This window comes from Coenobita brevimanus, chromosome 30 (genome assembly GCF_032717465.1).
Source record: "Coenobita brevimanus isolate Jiangsu-jjx chromosome 30, ASM3271746v2, whole genome shotgun sequence".
Taxonomy (NCBI): domain Eukaryota; kingdom Metazoa; phylum Arthropoda; class Malacostraca; order Decapoda; family Coenobitidae; genus Coenobita; species Coenobita brevimanus.
Genome location: NC_136983.1, coordinates 834,872 through 862,449, shown reverse-complemented (window position 1 = coordinate 862,449; position 27,578 = coordinate 834,872). Strand labels below are relative to the sequence as shown.

At 44.6% G+C, this 27,578-nt stretch overlaps 1 protein-coding gene across 1 annotated transcript; it reads right to left on the bottom strand.

Annotated features, from left to right (window-relative positions):
- Window positions 1–818: 818 nt before the first annotated feature.
- On the bottom strand, window positions 819–26,577 carry LOC145395201 (uncharacterized). Its single transcript, XM_080268890.1, is given in 23 exon segments — window positions 819–904; window positions 5,969–6,048; window positions 6,487–6,614; window positions 6,988–7,088; window positions 7,546–7,720; window positions 8,043–8,326; window positions 8,818–8,916; window positions 9,322–9,503; window positions 10,012–10,161; window positions 10,749–10,933; window positions 11,637–11,752; window positions 12,323–12,606; window positions 12,974–13,823; window positions 14,350–14,698; window positions 14,960–15,130; window positions 15,997–16,853; window positions 17,392–17,523; window positions 18,014–18,218; window positions 19,422–19,802; window positions 21,054–21,209; window positions 21,872–22,049; window positions 22,637–22,821; window positions 26,485–26,577. Coding segments are annotated over 23 exon segments (5,427 nt in total).
- Window positions 26,578–27,578: the final 1,001 nt, after the last annotated feature.

Here is a 27,578-nt window from a genome sequence, read left to right as displayed (position 1 = left end):
TTTATCTATCTACCTTCCATCTACAACACAATCAATTATAGGAATGACATAGGAGTGGACATGCAATGGCAACCCCACCCCCCCTCAGAAACAGACGCTTAACGAGGCACCCGAACCCACTCGACCACCAGGCACCCCATGACAAATACAATGCACAGTGTGGTGTATGTGAAGGCAGGTATCATTGTATGCAGATGTGTGTGTAAATTTGTGTATGTAAATGTATGTGTAAATGTAAATATGTATAATTATTTTGGGATACATGGAACCACAATGAAAGCATACGTGTGTAAATGTGTATGTGCAAATTCATACAGGTGTATATGTGTGGCAGGTGTGGGCCGTGGATGTAGGTATAATGTACACCTGAATGTGGAAAAATGTGCCAATTGATATGTGTACACCCCGTTTGGGACACGTGGCGTCTGGCAATGAATGAATGAACATGTGTGTAAATATGAATACTCAAGTTTATATATATATGTAAATGTCTGAGCGAATCTGAGGGAAGGGAGGAGGTGGGGTGGGCCAAGGAGAAGGTGGAGGGATATGGTGGATGAGTGTGTGAGGAAGAGAGGTTTGGAGGTCGGTGAGGCTAGGGAACTGACAGGAGATGAAGCTGGCTGGAGGAATACTGTGAGGAGAAGTGCATGATCAGGGATTTGGCACCCCTTTTTAACGTGACAGTGTCTGTAAATGTCTATCAGTAAATGTCTATCTATCAGTAAATTTCTATCTATCCGTAAATGTCTATCTACAGTATATACCTGTGACTGTCTATCTATCTTCATATATCTATCTATATGTCTATCCGTCCACTAGTCTTCCGGGACATATGGAGCCACCTCATGACTCAGCTCCTGCCTCATGATGGCTCCCAGGATATATTCGGCCGTGTGCACCGCTGGAAAAGAAAAAAAACGAAAACAAAACATATATTAGCGCCTTCTCACAGTTTGTTTTTTTTATATATAATTTGATCGATAACCTGAGAATAATTAGGGTCTTCGCTTGCTCTCTCTCTCTCTCTCTCTCTCTTTTTTTTTACTGATATCCTGAAAAGAAAAAATTAGTATCGTCTCTCTCTCTCTCTCTTTTTTTATCGATAAACTGGAAAAAGGATACTAAGTTTTTTTCAGGATATAAGTACAGAGAGAGAGAGAGAGACTAATTATTCTCAGTTTATTGATTACAAAATATACAATTATATACAAGTGTGTTGTCCCAGATGATTGGCTGAAGAGTGTGATTGTAAATTTGTACAAGGGAAAGGGTGACGCCCTGGAAAGAGGAAATTATATAGGTATAAAGCTTTCAGATCAGATAATGAAGGTAATGGAGAGAGTTTTAGAAGGTATGATTAGAGAAAGAGTGAATATTGATGAGATGCAGTTTGGGTTTATGCCAGGTAGGGGGACCACTGATGCCACTTTCATTGTTCAGCAGCTTCAGGAAAAATATACTAGAAAGAAAAGGGATCTGTACTTTGTTTTTGTTGATTTGGAGACGGCCTTTGACAGAGTCCCTAGAGAGGTGGTGAAGTGGGCAATGAGAAGGCTTGGCTTGGAGGAGTGGCTGGGTAGGGTGGTTATGGCTATGTACAGTATGTGGGTCTATCTCACTATTGCCAGACGCTTCCTATCACAAATCCACAGTCGCCCCTGTCAACACCACAACGCTCCTCTCTATATACCTCTCCACCCCATCCCTCCATCTCATCCCTGTCTCCTCCACGTGACTCCACAGGCTCCTCTTAAATAACTCATTTCCACTGTCTTTCACCCTCCATCCTCTCCATACTTGTGTCCTTCCAATAATGTTCCTCACAAGCTTCACTTCACATCCACGTTCAGCACAACGCTCCTTTATCCTCATTCGTCAGCCTGTCCAGTCCACAGGCTTTTTTACATTTCCACTGCTCTCACTCTTGACTTGTGTCCTTCCAATAATGTCCAAGCTTCACTTCCGTACGTTAGAGTTGGTATCACAATACCTGTCATGTAGTAACCACTTCCATGCTCACTTCCCTGTTTCTGTACTGCTTTCAAGGAACCAGCAACCTTTCTTCCCTGCTGTACCTTTCAAGCACTTCACTCCAAACCTCCATCCTTACTCATCACACTACCCAAATACTAAACGTACTCACATTTTCCAATTCTCACCATCCAACCTCGCTATACATTCACTGACTTCACCTCTCTCAAAGACCATCACTTTACTCTTCCCTACATTCACCTTTAGGTTCCGTTTACACACTCTCTCAAACTCATCCACCAAGCCTTGCAGCTCCCCTTCATCTTCACTCAACAACACAGTATCATCTGCAAACAACAGTACAGGAGTTTCCAAACACTATCCTCTCTCACCAGGGCCACTCCAACATCCACTACCCTACCTTGTACCTCTTTTATTACCCCATCCATGTACAGATTGAACAACCATGGAGACATGACACATCCCTGTTTCAAACCAACTTTCAAAGAGAAAAATTCACTTAGTTCACCATCCACACGCACTGCAGCCTTCGCACCATCGTACATACTCTTCACAGCATTCAACAACTTCCCATCTACTCCATATATTCTTAACACTTTCCACAATCCTTGTCTATCCACCCTGTCATATGCTTTCTCCAAATCCATGAAAGCCGCATACAACTTCTTTCCCTTCTCTAGAAACTTTTCCACTAAAGATCTAAGAATGAATATCTGATCTACACAACCTCTTCCCTTCCTAAAGCCTCCCTGTTCTTCTCCAACTAATTTCTCTGTTCTTTCTCTAACTCTGTCTATAAGTATCCTACCATACACTTTTCCTATTATACTAAGAAGACAAATGCCCCTATGATTACCACACACTTCTTTTTTTCCCTTTTCCTTTGTACAAGGGAATAATTATACCTGACTTCCAATCCTCCGGGACTGTACCTTCCTCCCAGGCCAATCTGCACATCTTCCACATCCATTCTACCACTATCTCTCCCCCATGCTTCAGCATCTCACCACACACTCCATCAATTCCTGGGGCTTTCCCCAATTTAACTTTCTTCATTGTTTCCACAACCTCTATCCTACTGATTTCTTCCTGTCTTCTCACCTCCCTCCTTCTCCCAGCCATTCCCCAGCCACTTATACTCGCATTACTTCCATCCTCTACGTTCAACAATTCCTTAAAGTGTTCTCTCCATCTGCTCACTTTTTCTCCCTTCTCCACTAGTAATCTACCATGTTTATCTTTCACTCCCCTGCTAACTTCACTTCCACCCTGTCTTACTCTTTTCACTTCTCTCCAGAACATTTTCTTACAGTCCCTCCACTTTACACTCAAATTCCTTCCAAATTCCTCATCCACTCTTCTTCTCTCTCTACTAATCTTTTCACCTCTCTTCCTTTCCACATATAACTCTCTTCCGCCTCTCAACTTCTTCCACGCCCTATTTCTCATCCATTCATTGTATGCTCTTCTTTTGTGCCACAGCCTGTTTCACCCTCTTCAGTCCACCACGCTGTTCCTTGCACCCCCTCCGTTCTCTCTTCCTTCCACACACCACATCACATGCTGCGCATATTTCTTCTGTAAATATCTTACACACACCTTCCACGTTTCCCATCTGCTCCAATTCATATTTGCCCAATCGTTCCTCCACTTCTCTCTTATACTCTGCCTTTTTTCATCCTCTTGTAACCTTTCCACTCTCCTTGCAACTATTCCTTCCCTCTCGTCTTTCCCTTCTTCTATTCCTCCATCTTACTTGCATCCTAATTCTGGCCACCACCAAGTAGTGGACAGAAAGTCCACTCCACCAACCTCTATACACTCTTGCATCCTTTACACATCTTCGCATCCTTTCATCCACACACACATAATCAATCATTGCCTTCCTTTCATTCAGTTCACCACCCACCCTTCTCATCACTCGCCATGTATACCTGTGGATCATTTTATGCCTGAAGAGGGTATTGGCTATTACCAACCCCCTCCCAGCACAAATGTCCACTAACGCACTCACATTCTCATCTATCTCAGCAGGCACACCCCACTCACCAACTATTCCATCCACCTTCACATTACCAACTTTACCATTCATATCACCAAGCAAAAACACTCTCTCATTCCTTCCAAACTTTTCCATGCACACTTCCACATTTGTCCAGAACTCTTCTCTCACTCTTCTAGCACGATCTTGCGTTGGCGCATACACACACACAATCGCATACATTTGTATTCCAACTTTCAACTTTACCCACACAATCCTTGACCCAACTGATCCATACTGTCTTATGCTCTTCTTCCATCTTTTACTCACAACTATACACACTCCTTCCTTTGCCCTCTCATTCTCATCTACTCCTGCACATATACCCCATCCATACTCCCATTCTCTCACACTTTCTCCTCTCCATTTTGTTTCAGTTATTCCACATACATCCACTTTCGCATCCTCAAGCACCTGGACAATCTCTCTCTCTTTCACCTCATCATTCGCTCCTCTTACATTCCATGTACACATTACCAAGTCCTTTGTCCGGTCCTGGGTCGTCAACGTTTGGTCAGTCCTTGTCCGAGGCTTCTTGTTTGTTTTTTTAGTTAGTTGTTTTCCGGGGAGGGGCACTAACCCTCCGCCAACCCTTTTAGTCGCCTTTTACGACAAGCAGGGATACTGGGGGAGTATTCTTGAAAACCCCCCTACCCCCAGGGGGCATTTATATTATTCCCAGGGGTCAGGTTGGAGTGAATGGGGATTTGAGTGATGAGTTTTCTGTGAATGTTGGTGTGCATCAAGGGTCAGTTTTGAGTCCCATGTTGTTTATCATGGTACTTGAAGCCCTCGCATGTGACTTCAGAAATGGACTCCTGTGGCAGATGTTGTATGCTGATGATTTAGTGTTGATTGCATAGAATGAAAGGGAGGCGAAGGAAAGATTTAGGAAGTGGAGAGATGGTATGGGGCACAAGGGCCTAAAAGTAAATGCAGATAAAACACAAGTGATGGTATCTAGGGTTGGTGGCAGTACTGTCAAAGTACAGGGAGTGTGGCCATAGGAAATTTGCCACAAGGGTGTGGGAAATAATTCCATCTTGTGCAGTGTTTGTGATAAATGCGTGTACAGGAGATGTAGTGGTATCAGAGACAGACTGTGAGATAATAGGAGCTTCATAACTAACACACATATTCTTCAAGAAAGAAATAAATAAAAATAATACGAGTGGGAGCCGTGTTTCTGACTATAACTTACATAAATTTTCATCAAAAACATATATAAGATAAAAAATAAACCAATAAATAAAAATATTGAGTGAGGGCTGCATTGCTGACTGGAATACTAACTTATAAATAAATAAAAGTAATGGGAGCGAGAGCTATGTTTCTGACCATAAATTATTTAAATTTTCTTCAACAAATACATAGATAAAATAAAAAATAAACCGATAAATAAAGGTAATAAGTGAGGGCTGTGTTTCTGACTGGATAACTGATGGAAACCTTCTACAATAAATGAAATAAATAAATATAATGTAAATCTTAAGTATGTTCTTTACTATAACACGCAAATTTTCTGCAAAAAATGTAAATGAAAATCCATGAATTAAAAAAAAAAACTATAACAAATAAATAACCACCGCAAATTAGTATAATACACAAAAAAATTAATAAAAAATAAATAATGTAAGTGAGGGCTGTGTTTTTCTTCAATAAATAAATAAATAAATAAATAAAACAGGAGTGAGGGTTGTGTTTTATAACTTATGCAAATATTCTTCTTAATAAATAAACAAATAAAATGAATAAAAATAAAGGGAATGCAGGCTTGGTTTTTGACAGAAAACTTATGGAAAACAACTGCAATAAATAACAAATAAAGAAATAACATAAAGGGAAACATAATACCTAAAATATACAAATAAATATAAATAAAGAATGAAAGAAAAAAAAAACAAAAAATAAAGTGCTGTATTTTTTACTTACGCAATTTTTCAGCAAGCAGGTCTTTCACGAGGTGTTCGTCCGCCTCTGTTGCTATGGCGACGTAGTTATACTGCCCATCTCTGAAAGAATGGGGAAATTTCATTATTATTACTACAGTATTATTGTTACTGTTACTGTAACTATTACTGTTAATTATTATTATTATTATCCATTCCTCCATCCATCATCCAATCCTACATTGCCCCATGAGGAGTGTAGGAGCCCGGGGCTAGGCAAGAAAGAAGGGAAGAAAGGAAAAGGCAGTCACCTAAGAGCAGCACTATAATAACAACAATAATAATAATAATAATAAAATCTATCTATCTATCTATCTATTGCCAGACACCTCAATCCCGTCTGGGGCGGCCACAAACAAATCGCCTCCACGTCGTCCTGTCCCCCGCCATTTCACTGCACCGCTCCCAACTCACACACCCCTCTCTCATATACCTCTCCACCCCATCCCTCCTCATCACCACCACCACCACCATTTTTTTCTTCTAAACATTTTTCCTCACTTGTTTTTCTCCTTGATGTCCTTTAGGGTCGACCGTTTGTTTTCCACGCTCCCTCCGGCACACTCGATGATTTGCCGCAGCCACGTTCGCCCCGGCACCACAGTAGGGGTTAGGTAGAAGGTTTTGCCCTGAGAGAGAGAGAAAGAATTTTAATGTAATAATAATAATAATCATCATCATCATCATCCTGACCTCCTTTCCCACCTTAAGGCAGGGTGAGGAGTAGCAATGCCCAGACAGCCCAAATTTGCCCAATCCAATAAGCCACACTTCCATTCATTGACCATTCAAGCCCCTGGAATCCTAGCTCTATCTGATACGCCAAAAACATTCACCACGTTCTGTAGCTTCACATGAACGTATCCAACTGAGTCAATAGTACAATGGGATATCAACCAGCCACATCCAAAAATAAATCACTAAGGAAGTGGTGTTAGGGAGCTTCCTCAACCGACGCATACATGAGTGCGAGGGCCAGCCAGGGAAGGTAAACAGACTCACCAGCAAAAACTGTCGCCTGCTGGGTTTCAGAAGCGTCTCTTTCAAGGAGAATTTAAACACCCGCTCGTACTCCGGCATATCCAGCATGAACGACTCCTCAGCTGCAGAGAGAGAGAGAGAGAGAAACATATAAACACTGATATATTTACTCTTTCCACCTTAACTTGACCCAACTCTTCATCCTTCTGCAGCTTATTTCACTTCTTCATGACTAGCATCATATAGCGGTCTGGTTCCGTTAGGTGAATAGAAATGCACACAGGAACCTAACATAATTTACATAGGGACTTAGCCTGTGTGCATGTGGCCATGTATGTATGTAGTGGCAGGATGATAATGCGCACATGAACCTCATTGTGCAGTACAGGTGTCTGGTTGCAAGACAAAAACAAACACACACACAGCAAAACTTACACGGGAACTCAGCCTGTGTGTGTGGCTATGTATGTATGTATATATGTAGTGGCAGGATGACAACATACATGAAACTGACTGTGCATTAGAGGTGTCTGGTTGCAAGATTTTAAGAAACGCACATGGGAACTTAACCAAACTTACGTAGGAACTTGGCCTGTGCGTGTGACTGCAGGAGCCAGTGTATGGATAGGACGTAGCGGCAGGAGGATATGGCGCACATGAACTTGACTGTGCGCTGTGCAGTCTTGGCGCCCATCACCAGGTGTGTCGCATCAAGGCTGGACTCAGCAAGGTACCCACCCAACTCAAGCACTTTCTGATGGGCAAAAGAACGGGAAAATCATCATCATTATTAGTAGTATTATCATTATCACCATCATCATCATCATCTTGCATCCACCCAACTCAAGCACTTTCTGATGGGCAAAAGAATGGGAAAATCATCATCATTATTAGTAGTAATATCATTATCACCATCATTAATAGTATCATCATCATCAATCCCATCATCTTCATTAGCACCATTATCATTAACACCAGTAATATCACCATCAACTCAAGCAAACTCACACTAGCCTCTTCTATACATACATCCATACATACCCCCTTAACAAACTACCTTTCACACACACACGTACCCTCTCCACAGCCTCTCTGTGCTTGATGTAGGACAGCAGTATTCGTGGCATGAGATGGTCTGGTGGGGGGTCTTTGTTGATTAGGGTCAGTGAGGCGCGGGGGAGACCTGCGGGGAGGGCGGCCTGCTGTGAGGATGGCTGCTGTTGTTGTTGGTTAAGGCCACTGTTGTTGCTGGGGAGCAGGGGTAGTTGGGGCTGTGGGGGTGGGATGGTTGGTGTTGGTGTCGCGCTTAAATGGGGCGCCGGTGGCGGCTCCAAGCGGGTGCGCTTGTTTTCCTGATCCCCTGGAAAGAAAGAGATTATTATCAGTTAATAGTTATTACTATTAACTATTATTATTATCATTATTATTATTATATTGTTATTATTACTATTATTATCATTATTACTAGGCCTTGATAAGAAACAGAGGCTTGAGTTTTGCAGCTGCATGAGGCTTACATGAAAGAGTGTTAGTGCCAACTTTAATGTATGGATGTGACACTATGGTGTGGCATGAAAATGAAAAATAAACAGTATTATTCTTCTTTCCTTTACAGGTGGCTTTACACTGAGTGACAAGCCTAATGGTTTCCTGTAAGCCAGGAAACCAATTACAACGTTGGGTGGTAACCACATAACCAACCCATACGTGTTCCGTATGTGTCAGCAAGTGGGTTGGCGGAGGGTTAGTGCTCCTCCCTGTAAAACTAACTCAAAGACAAACAGCCACCCCTTACTGGATTATGGCGTCTGGCCGTAGATGCGACGAATTTGACACACCCCACACACTCACCTTCGCCATCAGTCTTTCTCTTCCTCAGTGCCATCTCCCTCACAGCCTTAGCCTTCTCCACAGACTCCTTCGACACACTGATCGGGTACTTCCACGCGTCTGAAATTACACATAACTCCATTTAAGCACAGGGGTCTGGAACAGGATGGCGAGGGGTAATAAGCAAAATAATTCACCTAGGAAACAGTGTTAGGGAGCTTCCTCATCCGACGAGAATATGGGCCAAGGTCACAGGTCATTCACAGGTCACAGGTCACTCATTTCTGGCCCAGCATGCAGCACTCCCTCTACTTATTATCATTATTACAGAAACAGATAGACAGATTATTCCAGACCCACTAAAGCGATGAGATGCCAGTCAGGGGCCAATCCCGAGGGGGTCGGCAAGGTAGTATTGACAGTGTGTGCCGTGATAGATAGAAAAATAGGTACCACAGACACTGATAGATACTGTGTAGGCAGATAAAATAGATACCGTAGATTGACAGATAGTTGCACACTCACTAAATAGATGTGATGCCAGTGATGGGTCGATCCTGAGTGGGTCATCAAGATAGTGCTGGTAGCGTGTTCCGTGGTAGACTAGTGGTGGGGTGTTCTGGCCTAACAAGACCTCGCTCAGCCACACCCCATTCACCACAGGACGCTTCCACTCACGGGCCTTGCAGACTTTCGCGCCCTCCAGTCTGGCAGATTATTATTATTATTACCTTCATTATCACCTCTATCATGATCATTATCTTCATCATTATCATTATTACCATCATCATCATCTTATCACCATCATTAACATTACCTTTATCATCACCATCATTATCGTCGTCATCATTATAATTATTATGATGATGATTATTATTATTAAAAGAAACAAGAAAAAAGCTTATAATTAGAATCTAAACACCCATACAAACAGACAAACTTTTTACACACACACACACACACTTTTAACACACCCACCCACACTTTTAACACACACCCACACACACACACACTTTTAACACACCCACCCACACTTTTAACACACACACACACACACACACTTTTAACACACACACACACACACACACACACACACACACACACACACACACTTTTAACACACCCACCCACACTTTTAACACCCACCCACACTTTTAACACACCCACCCACACTTTTAACACACCCACCCACACTTTTAACACACACCCACTTACTTTTTGCATATAAGTAGACTGTTTTGTTTGGAGAAATATCCGGTGTACTTTGCCCCAACGAGGTGCAACATCAGCTTAATGATGGTTCTCTCCTCATTCTCAAAGCCACTCACACTGATGATCAGGTCCTTACACGGCTTGTTGTCGTTGCTGTACGGGGAGGAAATTTACCGTCGTTATCGTCATCGTCGTTATATTCATTATCATCGTCATTATCAACATCTCTACCACCATCAGTCATCATCATCATCATCATCATCATCACTATCCTCATCAACACAATCCTCCTCCTTATCATCATAATACTCATCACCATTATCATATCAACATCATCACTAATACTACTTCTACTACCACCACCACCACCCTCATCCTCCTCACCATCATAATCACCACCACCACCATCATCCTTCAAGCTCCTGGAATCCTCACCCAAACAGCATAGGAAGATGTATGGCCCATCTTCCCAATTAGCAGACTAAATCACTGAGGAAGAAGTGTTAGGGAGCTTCCTTAACTGACAAGAACATGAGCCTAAGGGTGAACTGGGCCACACACTCATCAAGCAAGCTCCTGGAATCCACACCCAAATGGCATAGGTAGATGTATGGCCCATCTTCCCCCTGAGCAAACTAAATCACTGAGGAAGAAGTGTTTGGGAGCTTCCTTAACTGAGAAGGATTTAAGCCTAGGTCAGTGGGCCATACACTCATCAACCAAGCTCCAGGAATCCTCACCCAAATGGTGTGGGCAGATGTATAGCCTGCCAGGGGGGCGCCATCTTCCCCCTGAGCAGGACGTCATTGAGCCAAAAGATGGTGATGCAGCGCTTGTTGTCCCGCACCGCCTGCATGAACACCGGCGACTTCTGGTGCTTACACAACAGGTGGGTCACACGGTGCGAGTCATACAGTGGAACCACCTGTGAAATAATAATAATAATAATAATAATAATAATAATAATAAACAAATAAAAGTACGAATGAAATGGAGGGATGGAGTGGAGAGGTATATGAGAGAGTGGGATGTAAGTTGGGGAGAGGGCAGTGAAATAGCAGGGGACAGGATGACATGGAGGTGATTTGTTTGTGGTCACCTCATGTGGAATTACAGCATCTGGCTATACATAGACAGATATTGATAGATACAGATAGATGGATGAATGGAGAGATAGACAGAGAGATACAGCAGATGGAGAGAAAAGTTGTTAATGTACTGTCACATAAAGAAAAACCTGTGTTAAGTGGAGAATATCTTTGACTTATAAACAGAGCAGCCTATACCTGCCCCATCCACGAATAAAATGAATGTATTGGTGTTGTGATGAGGAGGGGTAGACTGAGATGGTCGGGGCATGTGGAGTGGATGGAGGATGACAGTTGGGTGCGGAGGGTGAGAACTGTGAACGTCAGGAGTAGGGTTGCGAGAGGCAGACCAAAAACGACCTGTGACAAGATCATAGCGTGTGACCTCAAGGATAAGATACTGAAGAGAGAGGCTGCCAGAGATCAAGCAGTGTAGAGAGCCGCCACTGGGTGAATTAGGTGATGAAGGCTGACACACACAGAAGCCGTTAAAAGTAAATACGTAAACAATACACATACATCCATGGCTGCCACCCTCACCTCTCCTCCATGCTGCTGTATAACCCTCTTCCACGTTTGCAGTGTGTCAACGGTCACCTCGCCGTGGTAGTCAGCAATGTAGAACACACACCCCACCAGGCACAGCTCCCGCGGCACTGCAGGAAACAAAACACACTCAGTGTACTTCACTCACGCTGCCTGGAGATTTTCATCCTTTTGCACCTTAATTCACATTGCTCAATGGTGGAAAAATACAATACAATATTTCCACAGTACTGATATGACTACAATGATATGCAATGGTGGTTTGGTTGTTGAGTTCTAGGATGTTTTTTTCATCTTATTCTTGCCACTAATAGTACGGACACTTTAACTAGTTGGAGATTTACCCTCCATCCCCCTGAATCTCTCTCATATCCTCCTCCTATCCCTGTTCAACTTTAAAATCAACATCATTCATACCTCTTTTCCCATCTAAGGACTGGTTGATGTAGAGTTAACATTATAATGAAAATAATAATAATAATAGTAACTCTCATCTTAAATGTCGGGACCAACTGCCTAGCCCCGGGCTCCTACACTCCTCATGGGGCAATGTAGGATTGGATGATGATGATGAATGAATAATAATAGTAACAATGATATAAGAAGTACCTAATTGAATGGGCCACACTCTCATTCATTCACTATTCAAGCCCCCGGAATCCAATACACAACATACTTACACATAATATTAGTATCATGGCCCACAAGATGCGGTCTGGGGTAGTGTGGGGTTGCCGGGGCCATGACAGGGGTGGGGGCAGAAGGGTGTGGGGGCGGGGCAGGGCGGGGGTAGCCGTGGGGGCCGACCACAGCCACGGCGGGGCCACCTGGGACGGTGGGGCGGACCAGGTTGTTGGTGACGGTGCCGGTGATGTTGCCCAGAGCACGACGCTGGTACATTATCACCGACTCACCACCACCACCACCTGCAATGATGATAATAATAATAATGGAGAGTGAGAGACTGACAAGAAGAGCGTGTGTGTGTGCGTGAAGTGGAGAATAGGAGGGGGAGACCAAGGATGAAATGAAGGGATGGAGTGGAGAGATATATGAGAGAGGGAGGGTGTGTGAGTTGGGAGGGAGGGCAGTCACATGGCAAAGGACAGGGCAACTATGTGTTTGTTGTCACCTGTTACTGGATTACGATACCTGGCAATAAACAATAATGATAATAATATTAATAATAACAGTAGCAGTAGTAGTAATAGCAACAATATCTATCACAAGTAACAGCCATACAGTACAGTATTACAACTGGTGTGATAATTTGTATTGTTTCCCTGACATATACCACACAGCTACTGCACATGGTATTAAGAATGTACTACTTAGCACAGTAATGTTACCCACCCTGTACAGCCTCTTGTGGTATTCCAGGTTTTTGCACGACATGGGGTGGCACTTCTACCGGTGGCTGTGACCCCTGAGGGGGCTGGGCACCCGGGGGTAACACTGCGCCCTGGTGGACACCCCCGGCCAGCCGATTGGTCAGGTGTATGGCCAGGGCAGTCTTGGTCTTGGGGTTCACCAGGTTTTGCTGGTTGACTAAATTCTGTGGCACCGGAGACCCCTGTAGGGCTCCTGGGTGGCCAACTATGGTACCATCCGGCCGCTGGATTGGCGAGTGGCCGTGGGGCGAGGCCAGAGGCGACACGTGTGGCGTTAGTTGCTGCTGTGGCGTCAACTGCCCGCTGGCAACCATGTGTGGCGACCCTTGCCCTGGCGACACAACACCACTGGGCTGGCAACCGGGGTACCCCTGGGGCACGGGTCGGCCCGGCACTGGCCTGGTGTGTGGGGACACGGGGGGGTACTGGCCCCCCTGCTGTGGCTGGTGTTGCCATGCGTGGGGGGACTGCTGGGGGGTGCCTACTTTCTGCTGCTGCTGGTGTTGCTGCTGAAGTAGCTGCTGGCGCTGCTGTATCTGCTGCTGCTGCTTCTTCACAATAAAGAACGTCACCACCTGCTTCTCCTTGGAATCCAGCTGTGCCAGGTACTCGTTCCTCTGAGCGTTGTCCAGCTGCTGAATCTGACGGTAGTGTGCCGGGATGCGCTGGATGAGCTGCGACGCCTCCTGGTGAGTGAGGTGCGGGAAGTGGTGGCACAACTGCTGGATCTGCTGCTGGAACTGCTGCATGTGCTGAGGCAGCAGGCCCTGGGGCGCTGCACCCTGCTGACCTGTGGACACAGTCACAAGCTGACCCCTTCATGTGGTGGGGATGGAGAATAAAGGACTGACTAGAAGAGTATGTGAGTGAGGTGCAGGGGGAGAGGGGGAGGAGACACCAAGGACGAGACTAAGGGAGGCAGTGCAGAGGTATATGAGAGAGAGAGAGAGAGAGAGAGGTGTAGTTCAAGAAAGGGCAGCCAAATGGCAGAGGACAGGGTGATGTAGAAGCAATTGGTCTGTGGCCAGCCCTTATAGGATTTGTCTGGCAATAGATCGACAGAACTTCAATCTGATGTTTAATGACACTCACGCTACTTCTGGAACATCTTATTTAAGCTCTGGGGTGATGTTGTGTAGTGATGTGGTACATAAAAACAGTATATATCAACATCACTAGTCTGAAAAGTCTCTCCAAAGCTGAATCAAATCATGTGGTACCTTCTTAGTGAATCAAATCATGTGGTACCTTCTTAGTGAATCAAATCATGTGGTACCTTCTTAGTCAGCAAGAATATAACTCAGTCATCAGTGTACCTGGTGCCGGTGTTCTAATGCCCTGTTGTTGTTGCTGTTGTTGCCACGCCGGCTGTGCCACCACCAGCCTGGGAGGTGGTGCCTGGCCTGGGGGGTACTGCTGCTGTGGCTGCTGCTGCTGTTGTCCCTGCTGCTGTCCCGGCCACCCTGGCCGTACCCCCTCACTCGGGGCACCACCGGATGCCCCGCCAGCCTGAGCCGGTATCTGTCCCGCCGGGTAGGTGACGGCCACAGTGGTCATGGCCCTCACCGGTGCCCCGGCCTGCCCCGGCCCAGACCAGGTGGCGGGGGTAACGGCAGTACCGGGGCCTTGTAAACCTGGAGCCGCATATCGCACACCAACCTTGTACTGCAACATATACATACATATCATTATCATCATTTTACAAGGGCATACAACTTTACCATGATTAAATGTATTACCATCAACATCAGCCTTATCACACAGCCACAACTGCAGAATGATGAGTTGTAAAAGTACTGTAATAATAATAATCATCTTCATCATGTGGAGTTGCATGGGGACACAGACTAATGAGGAAGTGAAGAAATGCTGTAATAATAATGCTACTGACTGTGTAAACTACGGTGTGCGACCTGCTCCTCTCACCTGCGGCCCTGGTGGCTTGCCGGCCCTGGGTTTGCCGCGGGACTGTTGTTCCTGCAGCTGCTTCTGGTGTAGGTTCTGCAGGAAGGAGTGTCGCTCACTGGGTGTCATCATCTGCAGCTGTTGTGGCGTGACACCCTGCGGCAGACGGACCACCGCACCGGGTATAGCCACCTGAAACAAACAAACAAACGGGAAAATGAACATACAGGTGGGTGCCGTTATAAAAGCAACCACTATACAAAATACCAATACGAGAATGGGCAATTTAGACTTAAATTTGGTGACGCCAGCAGGGTCAGTAACGTAACCCTAGCTTTACCATAAATTACATACTCCATTATACAAGTTCTCCGATCCTTCCCTTTCTCTCTCTCAAACTTAGACCATCCCTATTCAGCATGGTGAGGGGAAATTCTCTCTCCCTCTCTCTCTCTCCCTCCCTCCCTCAACCTCAGACCATCCCTATCAGCATGGTGAGGGGAAATCTCTCTCTCTCTCACATTCAAACTCAGACCATCCCTATTCAGCAGGGTGAGGGGACATTCTCTCTCTCTCCCCTGCATTCTCATTTATCGTGCTCACTAATGCGGATCTGGAGGTGGGGGGATATGAAGCAATTGTCTCTCCCTCAACTGTCAGGCTGCCCTCCCTACAACTCATGCCATCCTCATTAATATACCATACCTCTCCTCTTCATCCTTGGTCTCCTTCTTCCCTAAAATATATGTAATGTACTTGGCAAATAGATGGATAGATGGATAGACAGACACAGACTGATTGATATGCAGACAGATACAGAGAGACTGATAAATAGGTAGACAGACAGGGAGATAGAAAGAGATAGGGACAGACAGACAAAGGTAGATAGATAGATACATAGATAGACAGATGGACAGACAGATAGACACAGTGTATACTATATGAACTTGCTTTCAGGCAGAGGAGTAGTCATGCTTGGAGTTAGTACTGCATTGAAGACAGACAAACAGATAGACAGATATATATTGATTTCAAAACAATTAGATAACAACACTTACTGTATGAACCTGCTGTTGGGGCAGGGGTGTGGTCATGCCTGGGGCGGGTATTGCCGAGGGTGCCCCCTGCGACTGCACTGCACCCGGGGCACGTACACTGGGGCTGGGCATGGTCAGGGGCATGGTGGGTACGCGGGCTCCCGGGGCGCTCACCAGTGTGCGTCCGCCGGTGGGTACGACGGCACGAGTCAGGGCCGTGCCGCGTCCCAGGGTCGGGGGGGCAGTGAGTGATGCTCGTACTGGCAGCTGAGGAACCCCCTGTGGTGTAGGCGTGGTGCGTGTCAGAGGAGGTGTGGGGGTACCATGTGTGGCCAGGGGAGTGGAGTGTGGGACGGGCGGTGTGGATGTCGGGTGTGTCATGGGTGGTATGGGCGTGATGGGGGGTGTGGATGCAGCGTGTGAGAGTGTGGGTGGGGTGCCGTGGGTGGATACGGGTGTGCCGTGTGGACATGTTGGTGCCGGTGCATGAGTTGTGGGTGGCGTTGCATGGGTGGACACGGGAGGCATGGGTGGCGTTGCATGTGAGGTCTGTGGCACTGCATGGGCACATGGTGTGGCTGCATGGGTTATGGGGGGTGTGCCATGGGGGGGTGCTTGTGGCACTGCATGTGTTATGGGTGGCGTGGCACGGGAGGGTATGGGTGGCGTGGCACGGGAGGGTATGGGTGGCGTGCCGCGGGATGAGATGGGTGGTGTGGCACGGGAGGTGTTCGGGGAGGTGGCGCGGTACGCTGACATGGGGGCGGCAATTCTAGTCACCCCCGAGGGTCCCGTTCGAGCTACGACCACCGGAGCGGGGCGGATGCTGCTGGGACCAACCAGACGTGGGGCGGGGCCAATGACCCGCGGGGCAACACCTGAGAAAGAGGAGAAACAATCATCATCATTATCACCATCATCACCACAAACAGGAATACCTTGACAAGTGATCCATAACCACTTTTCAATTCAGTTGAAGCCCATGTGCTGTCAGACTGGAGGGCTAATTTGACTAGTAACCAAGGAGACTCATTCTAACTAATAAAAAAGGTTAATTAAATTTCACACAACCATAAACTTCATTAATTTTCATGTGACCAGGTTTTGTAATGTAAAAGTAGTAATAATAGCAGTTGTAGTTGTAGTAGTAGTAGTAGTAATCCCTGGTTCATCTGAAATGTGAACATTTGGAGGATAAGGAAGTAGATGAAGAACATTTGTATAGCCAGGGAAGTAGATGAAGTATGTTTGTATAGCCAAGCAGTAGAGCCACCCAGACACAGAAAAAGAATGATAAAGATGAAGGAAGAAGTAGGCAGCACTACATCAAGTGAGTGGATGATGGGCACCACCACCCACCACCTCCTTAAACATACTGTCACCAAAATAAGCACAATGATGGCAAAAGGGACTCACTCTGAGGCGGGGGTGTTGGTGTGGCCTCCTGACTCGCTGACGTTGTGGGCTGACTGGCTGATTCAACCACAGCGCCCAAGACAGGTGCGGTGGAGGTAGTGGTGGTGGTGGCCTGGGGTGCGGTGGGAGGGCCTGTGGTAGAGGTGTGGTGTTTCTTCATTCATTATGGCTCTAATAACTATACTCATTTTACACTAACTTGATCCACAATTTTGCCCTTTTGCAGTTTATTTCACCTCCATGTCATAGCACTTCTTCATGACTAGTACAGTATTACTAAATTACAACTCAGCAGTCATGACGGGGAGAGGGCAATGTCAGGCCAGGTTGGAGTACAAAGGTTAGGAAACACATGGACTGCCACCCACTGTGACCCATTTGACGGACACTGTTTGTTATGGCTGATGGAAGTCTAGGGGCGTTTGTAGTGTCCGTTAATTCCAATACCCAGTCTATCAAGGCACATTAATTCCAATACCCAGTCTATCAAGGCACATTAATTCCAATACCCAGTCTATCAAGGCACATTAATTCCAATACCCAGTCTATCAAGGCACATTAATTCCAATACCCAGTCTATCAAGGTAAGTTAAATTGGGGTACTGCTGTATTTTGTATCTACCTGTAGTCTGGGGGGTGGAGGTTGTGGCGGAGGTTGATGGAGGTGGAGGAGGCTGGGGCTGGAGTGGTTCCGCGCCTGCGTTTCCGCTCTGAGATGAATCAGACGGTGAGGCTACGCTTGTTGTGGTGGCGGCGATGGATGGCAGTGGTGGGGGTGCGCTGGGAGTCTGTGAGCTGGTGGTGGTTGCTGGTGTAGGGGGTTGTGCCTGGGGAAGCATTATCATCACTTATTATTGCTATTCTTATCATCATCATTATTACTGATTAGATGATGATGATGATTGCTATTTTCATCATTATTATTATGGGACTGCTGAGGAATGTACGTGGAGTACAGAGGGTGGATAGGATACGAAATACAGTAATGTGATTCGTGAAAGATGTGGAGTGAGGAAATCTGTGGACACCAGAATCAAAGAGAGTGTACTGAGATGGTATGGTCATGTGGAGAGAATGGATAACAACAGTGGTGAAAAAGGTATATCTGAGTGAATCTGAAGGAGGGAGGAGGCGAGGTAGGCTAAGGAGAAGGTGGATAGGTATGGTGGATGAGTGTGTGAGGAAGAGAGGTTTGGAAGTCGGTGAGGCTAGGGGACTGACAAGAGATCGAGCTGGCTGGACGAATGTTGTGAGAAGTGCATGATCAGGGATTTGGCACCCTTTTTAACATGACAGCATCCGGTTTGACTTTATCAGATATGTTTATGTGAAGCTACAGAACGTGGTGAATGTTTTTGGCGTATTTGATAGAGCCAGGATTCCATGGGCTAGAATGATGAGTGAATGGAAGCGTGGCCCACTGGATTGGGCAAATTTGGGCTGTCTGGACATTGCTACTCCTCACCCTGCCCTATGGTGGGAAAGGAGGTCCGGATGATGATGATGATTGCTATTATTATTATTACCGTGTTATGATGATGATGATGATGATGATGGTCTGCATGGTAAAATATAAAAAAAAATAAAAAGACAATCTGTAACCAAATTAACCCAAACAAAAGCAATTTCCAAAAGACTTACCACAGATTTGATCGGTGAGCTGGGATGTGTGAGGACAGGGGCAGTGGTGGGCTGTGATGTGGTGGGTGTGGTGGTAGCTGTGGTGGTGGTGGTAGTGGTGGTGGGGATTGGTGCAGTGAGTGGCATCTTCCGTTTATCCTGCGGCAGCGGAGAAAGAGAAACAAAGACAACTTAAAACGCAAACTTTAAATATTTGTATTTTGTAGAGGAGGATGGTATGCTAGGGAAAAATGGATATTCTAAAACACACACACACACACACACACACACACACACAATGCACATACAAAAAACATACACATACAAAAAACACACAAGAAATTCATATACAAACATATACACACATAAACTCATATAAGCAAAACACACACACAGCAATGAAAACTTACAGTTGCTTTAACCGGTGAGGTTGGGGGTTGTGTCAGGACAGGGGCGGTGGTGGGCTGAGATGTGGTGGGTGTGGTGGCTGTGGCTGTGGTGGGGAGTGGTGCAGTGAGGGGCGTCTTTGGCTTCTCCTGTGAGGCGGCGGAGGACCGTGTGGTGACCGTGGGCTTGGTCATCGGCTGCCTCCACACCTGCGAGGTCTTCAGCTGGTCCAGAAGGGATCCGCTGGTCTTGCCATTGTCGTCATCGTCGTCACTAAACTCTAGGGTGTCAAACAACGACTTGCTCTCTTTGCTCTCTTTCTCGGCCTCCTTCTTCTTGGGTTCCTCCTTCACCATCTGCTCCGCCTTCTTCTCCTTCTTCCTGGCGCTCCTGGTCCTTGACGGCTGGATGAAAGATAGTAGCCTTTTTAACTATTTCCAGCCAATGACTGTCTATCTATCAATCTCCTGCATTTATTTATCTATCTACAATATCTATCTAATGATTCTCTCTACTGACTATCTACCTATCTACTAAATCTATCCATCTATCTACTGCCAGACATTTTAACCCTCAAGGGGTCGCAGCAAACAAATCGTCTCCATGTTACTATGTCCTCCACCATCAAGGCATCTTCTCTAAGACCCATAATTTCATCAGTTACGCTCCCTAACATCTTTTCCTAAGAGATTTATTTTGCTTATTACAACTTCCTTTCCTCTTCTGTAATATAAGTCCTTCCAGTACTGTCAGCTCTCCATAATTAACATTCTGAAGGGTATTAACCAGCCCTATCCAAAATAAATCACTAAGGAAAAGGTGTTAGGGAGCTTTAACCACTTCCATATACTGTATTTCTATTCCATCCCTCCATCTCATCCTCGGTCTCCCCCTCCTCCCCATACCTCACTCACAGCCACTCTCCTAGTCAGTCTCTCAGTCTCCATCCTCTCCATATGGCCAAACCACCTCAATATTTCTCCTGCTGCTTTCCACCACATCCACATCAACACCAAAACACTCCCTCATCTGTCTGTCTGTCTCTCCACTTAACTCCACATCCGGTAATACATTTCCAATTACGTTTCTGCTACATCTAAACAACTGTAATCACCTTTGAACAGATTAAAGTGTCCAGCAATAAATAAATAGATAGATAGATACACATATATGAGAGAGGGGGGTGTGAGTTGGGAGCAGGGCAGTGAAATGGCGGGGGACAGGGCGACTTGGAGGCGATTTGTTTGTGGCCACCCCAAACGGGATTGAGGCGTCTGGCAATAGATAGATAGATAGATAGACACACACAGATACATACAGATAGACAGACAGATAGACACAGATACATACTGATAGACGGACAGACATAGATACATAAAGATCAATAGACTCAAATTGGAGGGCATACACAGAGCCTTCATTTCTTTCCTCTCCACAGGAAGTAAATTACTTGGTGGCTTTACAACTACAATTAAAAAAATACAGCATGATAATGTTCTGAATTACTGGACCGAGGATGCCAGTAATCTGGTGTATGGATTATTATTATTTTTTTTTAATTCGTTTTTCCTTCCTCTGTTCTGTTAAAAAAAAAAGAAAATAATGTTAAGAGTTACAATGAAAATCTGAGCCAAATTAAGGTGAAAGGAGTATACCTGCGCCAAGTGTGCCTGTGACCTAGGTAGGCGTAGTAACCTGGGGTGGTACTCTCCCTCGTCTAGCTTACTGGCCTCGTCAATGCAGTCAACGACCCAGTCCGGCGTGACGGGTGTGATTACATCCTCGTTATCCAGCGCACACTTGTACTTGGCCTGCAGAGAGAATGGTAACTCAGGATGAACAGTAGGGAAGAGATATACTGCACACATTAAACTGCAGAGAGGACAGTAACTCAGGGAAGAATAGTAGGGAACACCAATATAACAGGAAGAACAGTGGGGAAGAGATATACTGCACACATTAGCCTGGAGAGAGAACGGTAACTCAGGAAGAACAGTAGGGAACACCAATATAACAGAAACAGCGATGAGATTTACTGCACACATTAGCCTGGAGAGAGAACGGTAACTCAGGAAGAACAGTAGGGAACACCAATATAACAGAAAGAAGAGTAGGGATGAGATATACTGCACACATTAAACTGTAGAGAGGAGTGTAACTCAGGAAGAACAGTAGGGAACACCAATATAACAGAAAGAACAGTGGGAAAGAGATTTACTGCACACATTAGCCTGGAGAGAGGACATTAACTCAGGAAGAACAGCAGGAAACAACAATGTAACAGGAAGAACAGTAAGGAAGATTTATAGTGCACACATTCTTGTTCTTCAGCACACACTTGTACTTGGCCTGAAGGGGAATAAAAAATATAACACACAATGAACAGGAGTCAACAATACCATATAACAAAGAATGGTACAGATGCTTCCATCAATTCCCCTATCACGCCACCCTCTCTCCAACTCGTGCTTACCCCTTCCGGCTTTCCCACAATGAGGTGTGTGCAGTTGAGGTCTAGTTTAAGGCAGAATTGGCCCCCAAAGAAGGTCAGCATGGCCCACACTGTCAGCGCGTCCTCCCTGCCCAGCTGCGACACACACGCCCGTACCCCAGAGAACAGCTGGTTGGCATCGTGGGTGAACGCGGCTGAACTGCGGTGAGGGTTAAGGGGAATAGGAAAGCCGTGATGCTTGTTGACGTGACCTGTTTACTGCAGTGCACTGGGGTCATAGCCAGATAATCCTGCAGCTGTAACTACTACTGTACGACTGCTAATACTATTACTGTTGTGACTACTCCTAGAACTACTATTACTACTACTACTATTGCTGCTACTACCACTATTACTGTTGCTGATACTATTACTAATATTCCTCCTACTACCTTACTACTGGTACTACAACAACAACAACAAAACAACTACCATTTGTAATTAACTCCTTCAATCCAACCCTGTAATTCATTCCCTCATCACTCTCTTTCCCTCTCCCCTCCTTTATCTCTCTCTCCCTCCCTCTCTTCCCATTAATCACCCCCCCTCTCTCTCTCTCCCCACTCCGACTACTACCATGATTTGTAATTAACTACTGCGATCCAATGACATCTGTATATCACTCGCTCATCATTCTCTTTCCCTCTCATCCCCCCCCACCTCTCCCCTCCCTCTCTCTCTTCCCTCCCCCCCCCTCTCTCTCTCTCTCTTCCCTCCCCCTCTCTCTCTCTCTCACAGAAAGGATACGGCAGCTGTCTCCCACACTTCGTTGACAGCAGGACCCATCTCTGCGTCACCACGGGCTTCTCGTATATGTCCTTCACCTCGCCGATCTCGTTGTCGTCCGCCTCCTCCCCGACGATGAGGTGGGTCATGTAGTCCGTGATGTGCGCCTCTTGTTTGGCCCCTCCATCCGTGAGAAGCTTTAGTACCTACGAAGAGATATGTGAAGTTTTAGTACCTACGAAGAGATAGGTGAAGTTTTAGTACCTACAAAGAGATATGTGAAGTTTTAGTACCTACATATGTGAAGTTTTAGTACCTACGAAGAGTTATGTGATGCTTTAGTACCTACGAAGAGATATGTGAAGTTTTAGTACCTACAGAGATATGTGAAGTTTTAGTACCTATGAAGAGATATGTGAAGTTTTAGTACCTACAAAGAGATATGTGAAGTTTTAGTACCTACAAAGAGATATGTAATGCTTTATAATTTCTCCTTCACCTAGGTAATTAAGCAACTTTATATGGGTAATTATTCCTTCAATTGGGTATTTATGTATTTATATGGGTATTCGGTAATTATTCTTCATTTGGGTAAATACTGTAGGTGACTTTGTATGGGTAATTACTCCTTCATTAGGGTAGTTGAGTTTATGAGTAATTACTCTCATTAAGATAATTTATGAGTTTATATGGGTAATTACTCCATTTGGGTAATTATGAGTTTGAGTAATTACTTTCATTAGGGGAATTAAGAGTTTATATGGGTAACTACTCCTTCAATTGGGTAATTATAAGTTTATTTGGGTAATTACTCGGGTAAGTTTATATGGGTAATTACTCCTTCATACTGGTAATTATGAGTTTATAAGGGTAATTTTTCCATCTGGGTAATTAAGAGTACAGTATAGAGGTATTTTCTCCTTCATTTTGGTAATTTTTGTGTGACTAATTACGCCTTCATTTGGGTTATCATTTAGGCTCACTTGGGCTTTTCTTCCTTCCTCTGGGCAATCTGTAGGGCCTAAGTAATGCATCAATTCTATCTATCTATCTATTGCCAGACGCCTTAATCCTGTAAGGGGTGGCCACAAACGAACTGCCTCCATGTCGCCCTGTCCCCTGCCATGTTGCTGCCCTTCCCCCAGCTCACACACACCTCTTTCATTAACCACTCCACTCCATCCCTCCATCCTCAGTCTCCCCTTTGCTCTCCACCCTTCCACCTCACTCATACACTCTCCTCATTAGTCTCTCACCCTCCATCGTCAATTTCACAGGCCAAAATAAGGTGCTTTCTCCCCACACTTCAACCTGCAGCAGTTCAAATCAGACTGTTCCTTTTTTTTTATATACCCTATATACGGTATAAATAAATGAAGGAAGGACACCTGTAATCTGGTATGGATCTTATTTTTTCCTTTCCTTTATTAACCTCATCATGAAGGGGGGAAAAAAAATGGTGTACCGAGGGCCCACCATTGAATGGAAGCTAAATATGGTACTTAATAGCTTTTATATATATATATATTTTTTTTCTAATGCAAGGAAGGTTGGGGTTTATTGCTCTATGCCACTCAGGGATGAATGAGGCTGGTTGCTCTCATCTTAAATGTCAGGAACAAATTGCCTAGCCCCGGGCTGCTACACCCCTCATGAGGCAGAGTAGGACTGGATGATGATGATGATGATGATGATAAGGATCCAAAGGCCAGAAGTGCACAAGATTATTCCCTCCCAGAAAAAAATTAAAAACAATCTAACAGCCAAACTCAAGAGGCAGAAACACCATACCAAATGACTTCTTAGTCTTCCCATTTTCTATATTTAGTTTTATTATTCTTAGGATGGTAAATAATTGTTTCACAGATATTTTTTATTTATCCTCTTCTTTCTCTCCTTTTCCTTCTGCCTGTGGGTGACTCTACACTGAGTGACAAGCCAAATGGTTTCCTGTACACCAGGAAACCATTTACTATGCTGGGTGGTAACCATATAACCAAACAATGGCACCTGGTGGCTTAGTGGGTAATTATGGCGCTCCAATCGGATTGAGCCGGTGAAGGTTTATATCCAAGGGATGGTTGAGGTTTATTGCTCACGTATGCCACTCAGGGATGAGTGAGGCTGGTCACTCTCATCTTACATGCCAGGATCAACTTGCCTAGCCCCAGGCTCCTACGCTCCTCATGGGGCAACACAGGATTAGATGATGATGATGATGATGATTTTTTTGCTTAATTCCAATGCATGTTTTGTTTCTCAGATGGAATGGCAGACACTAAAACTTACTCAAATGTACTGAAATTCATTTCAGTGAGTTTGGATTGATTGATTAAATTATTACTGCTGTAAATATCCAGAAGTCAAGTTACCGTATGGTTAGATTAGGTTAAGTAAAGTTAGGCTAGGCTTGCTTAGATTACACTGTTTTGTTAGGGTAATATTTAAGTTAGGTGGTGGTGGTGACGATGATGACTTGATTATGGTTATTAAAGGTTCCGTTTGCTCAATAATGATAAAATATTGGTAAATGAGTTAGTTTTTGTGTCTCCGCCATTATGCTTCAGACAGAAACAAGCACTGGGAGAATGAACAAAAAAATAAATAAATACAAGACAGGTAACATCGATTTACCACAAAAATCTGAAAAATATATAAAACAATCAAGAAGAAATTAACTGGTGATGTATTTCTACTGCTTAAACTAAATCATTACAGGTCTTTCTGGTGACATCTCTTTCCCAAGTTAAAAACAAGTGAAATATTGTGGGGTCTTTAACAAAGGCCTGCGCTGGCGGTCTGTTTACGATTCATCCATTAAAAGCGATGTGTTTTTGTTTGTTTTGAGGCTGAGGATGAGATGGAGGGATGGGGTGGAGAGGTATATGAGAGAGGGGGGTGTGAATTGGGAACAGGGCAGTGAAATGGCGGGGGACAGGGCAACTTGGAGGCGATTTGTTTGTGGCCACCCCAAACGGGATTGAGGCGTCTGGCAATAGATAGATAGTTTTTGTTTCTCGGTGGTGCATTATGGTGAAAGGTGGTATGCTCTGGTTGCCACTGGTACAGCTGGGTTCTGATTCAGCCAATCAGATGGCTGAAAGTAGGTCTGTCGCACGTTTTCAAATCTGACATCAGCGTCACAACGGACTTGCCAACGATTCAGATAAAACTGGAAATTGGTCTCAGTAAAGCTTGAATGACACGGCTGTAGGTTAGGATAAGTGGCGTTTGGGTAGGTGTATCCCTAACATGGCCTTAAATTCACTTATTTTACCATAAAAGGGACTCAGTTGAGGTTGATGATTACAAAGGCTTAACACCACATTAAAAAAACAAAAAGGTCTTTTTTTTTTTTTTCACAGAAGGGGCATCCCAGAAGAAAGCTGATTTTGACCTGTATGCAATGAATTAAATCACACTATTATTTCATAGGAATCTAGTGTTACGGTTTTCTAAACACCTATGAAACAATTAAGAGGTGAAATAGTCATGTATTTCTGCTGCTTAAACTAAATGGTAACTTCAGTCTCTTCCAATATTGGGTTTAGTCATGGCCTTCACTACTACATACCTTTATTAAATGGATAAAATTTGTCAGCTGATAGTCTGACAAATGAAAGGGGCGCCATTAGAGAGAGGGGGTTGAAGCTAGCTACTCCTTTTGAAAACTACAAGGCATCCATGGCTATAATAAAACCCCTCCAGCCTTAATTGAAAACGTATGGCGGAGATAAACGACGACCTAATCCGGCGAATACTTCGAAAGCGACAAATAATTAGTTGACGGTCAAGTGGTCAGCCACTTTACCCGGCCTAAGTTTTGACAGAAATTCAGTTCACATTTAAACTTCTACCGGCCAACTCACCTCCTCTGATATTCTTCCCGTCACGAAGAACTTCACATCCTTAAAAAGATCCTCAGAAACTGTTAAACTCTTAAAATATTCGGCTATATCCATAGTTCGGCCTTTTTGTTTACATCTCCGGGATACAGTGCTGCCCCCTTTACAGTGTTACCAATCTTACTAAACAAAAGCCGCTATATTAAGGATTACCAAGGATCGCATCTAAATCCTATTTCCCACCAAAAGTTCGGGTGGGTATATTTGATGTCCCAGGTTTATCTGGACGTGAACTTGATGGACTGCAGACTGAAGTAGCCTTCCTGCAGCCCACCATCCTTCTCTCGGGGGATAAGAAGGGAGATGAGAGAGATTTCCGCACACAACTGAACGAGTCGCCATTATCGGTATCACCACGTGAAGTTAATTTTGAAAGTAAATACAAATAGTTACTGCCCCAGGTTCATCTATAATGATAAACATTTTCATCATCTGAAATGTGAACCCTATGGACTGCTGCTCTCCTCAGTACACCATCCCCCTTCCAGGAAAACAGGAAGTAACCGAGGGGCGTTTGTATGCCCTGGAAGTTGAGTCACCTGGTAATATAGTATTAGTGTCACCACGTGGAGGTGTCCCTCTACATCCAATCCGATCAACACAACTAATGGGAACTTCTGCGCTGTATCTAGCTAATAAATCGCTAACTTGGCAGACCTGCTATATTCCCGCCATATTTTGCAACTTTAAACTTATGGGCGCGAAATCATGCACTCAAGTTCTTGCCGCCAAACCCTCCAGCCACTCGTTTCAGTGACCCTTAATATCTTTCGTGGTCTTATATCAAATTTTATACTCATATTTAATGCCCATATTTTTGTTTCCTTATCTGAAACACTTGTTTCTCAGCTATTTATACTGCATAGATCTCTAGTCATTATTCTGTACCTTTGGTTTAAGACCTTTAATAAATAAAATAATGTCGATTTTTTTATGGGTTGGCAATTTTATCTACCCACAGCATCCACATGAATAACGCGCGGTTCCCACGTCTTTATATCTGGCTCTAATACTGAGCTTTTACATTTTATATATTAAAGCGTTTTAATGTGACTTCT